The sequence below is a fragment of the Gossypium hirsutum genome, chromosome A05, assembly GCF_007990345.1.
Source record: "Gossypium hirsutum isolate 1008001.06 chromosome A05, Gossypium_hirsutum_v2.1, whole genome shotgun sequence".
Classification (NCBI taxonomy): Eukaryota; Viridiplantae; Streptophyta; class Magnoliopsida; order Malvales; family Malvaceae; genus Gossypium; species Gossypium hirsutum.
This window is the reverse complement of record NC_053428.1, coordinates 35,986,974-35,994,170: the sequence shown is the minus strand read 5'-3', so window position 1 is coordinate 35,994,170 and position 7,197 is coordinate 35,986,974. Positions and strand designations below refer to the sequence as shown.

General features: G+C 32.0%; 1 protein-coding gene across 2 annotated transcripts; it reads left to right on the top strand.

Moving 5' to 3' along the window:
• The first annotated feature begins 3,719 nt into the window (after positions 1–3,719).
• On the top strand, positions 3,720–6,439 carry LOC107904354 (rust resistance kinase Lr10). 2 transcript variants are annotated; one of them, XM_016830698.2, is made up of 4 exons: positions 3,720–4,533; positions 4,750–4,862; positions 4,967–4,996; positions 5,123–6,439. In XM_016830698.2, the coding sequence occupies exons 1-4, from the start codon at positions 3,806–3,808 to the stop codon at positions 6,265–6,267; spliced, it is 2,016 nt and encodes a 671-aa protein (XP_016686187.2). In that variant the 5' UTR covers positions 3,720–3,805; the 3' UTR covers positions 6,268–6,439. The 2 variants fall into 2 exon arrangements, with proteins under 2 accessions (XP_016686187.2, XP_040968248.1); XM_041112314.1 differs by having other exon boundaries at positions 3,763–4,180; positions 4,745–4,862.
• Positions 6,440–7,197: the final 758 nt, after the last annotated feature.

Below are 7,197 nucleotides of genomic sequence, written 5' to 3'. Positions count from 1 at the left end.
CGAGTAATACCTAAACTATTTTTTTTCCAAGTTGGTATCTTAGTTAATTTAATTGTTAGTTGAACCACTAAGTTTTTTTTTTAAAATCAATTAAAAGTTGGCATGTGAAAAAAAAAGACAATATATTATTTTCTCTTATATATATATATTTTTTTTTCATTCTTCGGAACTAGACCAGTGGTTGAGCAAGTCAAGTCACTAGTTCCTGATTTGATTAATTCGTCAAGTTCGATCAAATAAATTATCCAAAATTTATAAAAATAAAAAATTCAAAATAGAGAAAATAAGTTCAATTAGTTTTTTAGCTTTGTTCAACCGGTTTGTATCAGTTCATAGGTTAATTAATTCAACCTCTATCTTTGGACCAATACCCTAACCATTTCAGGTCTAATTTTAAAAACACTAATTTGATCGATGAAATAACTTTTTGCTCCCGTCAGGTAAAGCAAGCATGCAATGATGTTCAAAAACAAAATTAATCACCAGCCTCTCGACCTTTAAAGGGCAAATTTTGAGCATTACTACTAGTATTGCTAATTCGACCATTGGTTCAATTTCAAAAGAATTCGTCTCAATAGAAATTATTAGTTTATTATATAATAAGTGTCGAAACCTCTTTTTTTTGAAAAAGAGGTCGACTTTTTATTTAAAACGAAAATGAGAATCGCCACCGATTTTTTTGAGGTGTGATTGGATCACCTAGTAATTTGGTCGTTTTAATAAAATATTTTGATTTACTAAAACAATGATTTTGGTTTACGAAATTTGAGAAAACGGGCTCAAGAGTCGGTTACGTGCGAGGAAGGATTAACACCACCCTCGTCATGCCTAAATTTGGTACCTAATTGATTAATTGATATCCTAATGTCGAAAGTTGAAATTTTGAAAAGATTTTAAAATACAATGCCTTTTTTGTTAATGTTCATTTTAAAAATGCTTGAATAAATAAAAAAAATGTTAAAGACCCTCTCGTCTAGAGGTAACAAAACATCACATCCCACAAGTTAGGGCACGACCCTTGGAACCCTCGAGAATAAGCTAGCCTTTATTTTTTATTGAAATGTCGTGTATTTTGAAATTTAAAAGGATATTTTGCTATTTAGATTTAACGAGAGAATTGAAACCCTGTAAGTTAGGGTACGATTCCTCGAATCTCCAAAACACAAAATATTGCCTTGTTTTAAAATTTTTCCTTCCTTGAATAATAGCTAGTACAATACTTAAACGATGTGCATTTATTTTGTTTGAAGTAGAATAAAACGATCTATATTGGGTAAATATATTGGGACTTAATCCACGATGTAATTTAAACGTAATAAAATAAAAAAGGCAATATAGAGCATGGAATAATAAAACATGAGTTAAATGCTATGTTAATGAATGTCAACAATATGAAAATATTAATAAATAATTCCTAGAGCATATAATAGCAATATTCACATAAAGCACCATTTTAATACCAAAATTAACAACCGAAGAAAACGAAACAAAAAATATATAAAACAATTTGAAGTAAATAGTATAAAACAATTTAAAATACGTAATATGTAAAACAAATTAAAATAAATAATATACAAAGCAACTTAAAATAAATAATATATAAGACACCTTAAAATAAAATATAAAAGAATTTAAGATAAATAATATATAAAAAGAAATTTAAATAAAAAATATACAAAACAATTTTTTTTAAAAAGGATATATATAAAAAATAATAATTCAAAATAAATATTATATATAATAGTTTAAAGTAAATAATATATATAAAATTTTAAAATGGATAATAGTTTAAAATATATAATATGTGAAAAACTTAAAACAAATAATAATAAAACAATTTAAAATACGTATGAGAAAAAGGTTTAAAATGAGTAAATAACAAATTTGCGAAAATAAATTGAAATCAAATAGATTTGGGACTAAATTAGGACAAAAATGAAATTAAAAGTAAAAACTATAATAAAATAAACAAAGAAGGACCAAAATGAAAGGGCAGAGGACCAAATGGGCAAAAAACCCATCCCTGGACACGCGTCCCTTCCCCAAAGGATTAGCGAGCCATGGACCGATTTGAAAAGTGCAGCAAATTCTGTGGTCCAATTTTAAAAAAATAAAAAATAAAAATAAAAGGACTGAATTAGAACAGTCCAAAAAGCGGAAGGACCAGGGAGATAAATATCTCATTTAGCAAAAACACTCGGATCCCCTCTAGAGCTGGTCAGGTCGCGCGTGGATCACCTTAAACAGTGTCGTTTTGGCACTGGTGACCTTGGTGCAAAACGACACCGTTTCATGCCCTTTATTTAAGCCCAATTTTTTTTTATTTTTTTGTTTCAGCCCTCAACAAAAAAAAAACTTAAAACCTCCCAACTTTCTCTCTTCTCTCCCTCAGCCCCCTCCATGTCCGGCCTATGGGTTTCCCGGCGTCCGTCGCACTACCACCGTGGCCGGCCGGCGACATGCAAGATGGGTTTTTAACCCTCGTTTTAAGTCGTTTTTGAAGGCTGAGCCTTCTTCACCAAAAAAACCGAAAGAAAAGACCCCTCACCCCCTTTTTAGGGCCGATTTTGGTGACGGAGAGAGGACCTCCGACGACGTGGCCGCGGGACGTTTCAGGTGAGCCTTTCCTTTCCCTCTTTGTTTTTGTACGTACAAATAAAAATAAATAAACAAAAAGACTCAAGAACAAAATAAATAAAAACGAAAATCACCTCTTTTTTAAGACTTTTGTTCAATTTTTTTGCTTTTGTATTCGAACTCGTCCGGAAAAAATTACAAGGAAATTGGTGTGGCTTTTATAGCCAAATTACAAGACTTCTAGCTTCTATTTTTTTGTCGTTTTACTTTTGTTTCTTCTGCTTGGCCTTTTGCGTGTTGTTTTTTCTTGTAGGTAACAGTGGAGTGTCAAACACGTGGAGGAGGCAGGCGGTGGTGTGTGTTGACATGAGGCGACAGCTAGGCTTAGGGTTTCATTTTTTTGGCTGAAAATGTTTAGGTAGTGGGTTATCGGGCCATTAGGGTTTAGTTTAATTTGGGTCCATATAATTTGAGTTACTAAACATTGTAAATAGACTATTGGACTTTTATTTGGGTTAAATTTATTTTATTCTTGTGGTCTGGGCCCGGGTCAAAATTGGCCTATTACAATAAGTAAATTTTTATTGTAATGAGATATTTTAATTATTTTTTCATTAAAATGAATATTTGTTATTGTTACTTGTTAGTATAAAAGTTACATAAAATCAAGTGTGTTAAATAAATTTTATTATAAAAGTTATATTATATTACAAGTTAATTATATTAATTTTTAAAATGATTAAATAGATGCACTTGATTTCTAAAAGAGTTTGAAAAAGAAAAAGAAAAGAAAAAAGTTCACTAAATGAAAAAGAAAAGGGGAAAAGATAAATCATTTGATAATTTAAATTTCTGTACTTAATATATATTTAATGATTTAGGTCAAAAATTCGAATTCCAATGTAAAAAGATAGTAGACATAAGTTAGATTTATTTTTATCAGTTCAATAATTGAGATAATTTGTAGTTTTCACCAAAAATGTAGACCAGAAACAGCTACGATTATATTAGGAAGCTTCATGCAGAACTTCCCCGTGGAAAGGGTTACCTATATTGACGTTGAATTTTCAAATGAAAATGACAGACAACTTGCTTCCCCATACTACCAAAAACAAAGTGATACTCTTTGGACCCAATACTCTTTGTCAGCCTACTGGATTCATGTTTCTATATAAAAGCTACTTAGCGTCACTCATTTCTCATCCTTTCTCCACCCAAACTGTCCACAATGCCTAAACCAAAACCACTTCGTCCATTGTGTGGGGTGTTGTTGGTCACTATCGCTCTATTTCTAAGCCTGAAAGCCTGTGACGCTAGAACCAGAACCAGTGATTGCGGCCTTACTATGTGCGGAAACGTTAGCATCCGCTATCCTTTTCGATTAAAAACCCAACCCCTCCACTGCGGCGCTCACGTCATCTTCCAACTGGACTGTGATGAAAAACATAACCGTACGATTTTGGGCAATGAAAACGGGAAATTCTATGTTCAAGAGATCCTTTACAACAACTTTACGATCCGACTTGTTGATACGAATTTGGCAAGCAATAGTTGCTCACTTTCTCGAAGCTCTGCCCCTGTGCTTCATAATTCAGCATGCTTGGTATCGTATTCTAGACCCTATGTTGATCAACATACTGGTTTTAAAATTATGCATCTTGTAAATTGCACACGGTCAATCAAATCTTCAAAATATGTCGACGCATCTCCTTGTTCCGATAGCTCTTCCGGCCATGATCCACCTTCTTCATATCATTACTTTTTAGATGAACGAACCCAGCCTCTCGATTTCAGTCCATATTGCACAGTCATAGCCCGAGTCCCAGTTATGGCTCCCTATACCACCGACATTGCTACTTTGGATATCTATGAAAAGCTATCGTTGGGATTTCAATTGTCATGGAGAAACTACATTAAAAACAGCGGCTGTCACGAAAAATATACATTCCATAGGATGTAAGAATTTTGGAACCTTGGCTAATAATACAATATTTCTTAGATCGGGTTTGCTGTTTTGGGTTATTAAATTTCTGAATATATTTGCTAAAGGCTGATCATGACATTGTTTCTTGATAAGTTAATCCATAATTGTAGATAGTTCTTTTTATTTTTATTTTTATTTTTTTATTGAATTGTACTAATATTTTTATTTATACTTATACAAAAGAACAGGTTGGAAACAGTGAGAGATGCCTTCCTAGACTTTGTCAACAGCTTTAATTATTACCTTTTCCATCACAGCCCTGTAACCTTTGGACGTGATTTTTATTCGGTTTCATATGAAGGTATGCTTTTAATTTCCAAGAGTTCATTACTATTATTTCCATTAGATTTGCCATCTAATTCCTTATATAGAAATAGTGATGACATATATATATTTTTTCTACAGGCAAGTATGTCATTTGTCTTGGGATAATAGGTGAGTTTTGCTTTGGAATTGCATATATGAAATATATACAAAATTTCTCATAATCTTTTGGGGGCAATAATAGCATTAAATCTAAAGACATTTACTAATGCATTTCAATTTCTTTTTCTTTAAAAGGAGGAATAGCCTTATCAAGAACGTTTCTGGGGATATCTATATTGATTGGTCTTGTTACGTATAAATTGAGAAGGAGGCATTTATGTGCAGATGATAAAATTGAAGAGTTTCTTCGTAATCAAAATAATTTAATCCCTATTAGATATTCTTACAATGAAATAAAAAGAATGACAAGAGGCTTTAGTGATAAGTTAGGTGCTGGGGGTTTTGGCTCAGTATTTAAAGGAAAGCTTCGAAGCGATCATGATGTAGCAGTAAAATTATTGGACAAGTCTAAAGCTAATGGGCAAGATTTCATTGCTGAAGTTGCTACAATTGGGAGGATTCATCATGTTAATGTGGCAAATCTTAGAGGATTCTGTGTGGAGGGATCAAAACAAGCTCTTGTATATGATTTTATGCCGAATGGTTCTTTAGATAAGATTATATTTGAAAAAGAAAATAAGACTAGTTTAAGTTGGGACAAAATGTTTGATATTGTGATTGGGGTGGCTCGAGGAATTGCATACTTGCATCAAGGATGTGATATGCAAATTTTACATTTCGATATCAAACCACATAACATTCTTCTAGAAGAGAATTTTGTCCCAAAAGTTTCAGATTTCGGTCTTGCTAAACTATATTCCGTAGATGATAGTATTGTCTCTCTCACTGCAGCACGAGGTACAATAGGATACATTGCTCCTGAATTGATTTACAAAAACCTTGGAGGCATATCGTATAAAGCTGATGTTTATAGTTTTGGAATGCTATTAATAGAAATGGTGGGAAAAAGGAAGAATTTGAATGCATACGCTGAACATTCAAGTCAAATAATATACTTTCCATCATGGATCTATGATCAACTTCATCAAGGAGAGGACATTGACTGGGAAGAGGTTACGAATGATGAAAAAATGATTGTGAAAAAAATGGCAATAATTGCTTTTTGGTGTATACAAATGAAGCCTTGTGATCGTCCTTCAATGAACAAAGTCTTGGAAATGCTTGAAACTAATGTTGAACTCCTTCAAATGCCTCCAAAACCTTTTCAGCAGCTTCCTTTTGAATTACCAATTGAGGATCATGTTGATGACAATCCAAATGATGAGGATCCAACTACATCACTTCTTTCTACAAGTGAAATTAGCTTAGAAGTAGCGTAAGTTGTGAAACTTTTGTTTCAAAATTTCCAAACTATGCTTTGTATTTTGAGACTTGTTTCATTTACTTTCCATACCACAGGCTTTACTGTATTATCACCTGAAATAAAATTGATTATCTAGTTAAGCCAAAAACAAAAACGATACATGATGAAGACATCATGGATTAACCTTTTCATGCTCCTTAATAACCTTCTTCTTCTTCTTCTTCTTCTTCTTCTTCTTCTTCTTCTAAAGGATTTATTCTCTAATTATTCTTTTTCAACTTAACCTTTCTCTCTTTTAGTAGGCTTAGAAAAATTAAAAGAGAATCGAAAATGATTAAAAATATAACCAATGAGGCATTGATTGTGTTGGTAAGACTAAGGTTTAAGAATTTTGAGTTATAGCCTCATCATGTGCAATTTATGGTTGGCTTTTAGTTAGTTAGCTAATTTAAGTTAGTCTCGATTCAATATTTTTAATGATTGATTTTGAGGGAAATTATTAATCTAGTTGTAACATAGGACAGGGCATGTCTATCACTTAATATTGAGAAAGGAATAAAATAAGTATGTAGATAACCATTTCACTTAAAAATTAATATTGTTACATTTAGGTGTCAAAATGTATAACTTTTTTCAATTACAGATATCATATTAGAAAAAAATTGTACCACTTTAAAAAATATATATTTAAATTCAAATGAGAAATACTATATTAAGTGTTTGTTTATAAGAAAAATAGGTGGTGAGCAAGGATCGTAAAGTGGAAACTAGCAATTGGGACAATGAGAGGTCTCTAAGAGCATTGAAAGAGAATTTAGAAAAGGTGTTATTGATTATGATTGATCAATTGAAATAGACTTAAGAGATGATAACCGTACATTGTGGGATCTAGAATTCAATCAAAGGTCTGGCTATGGTTATGGTTTACATAGGAAAGATGGTCGAT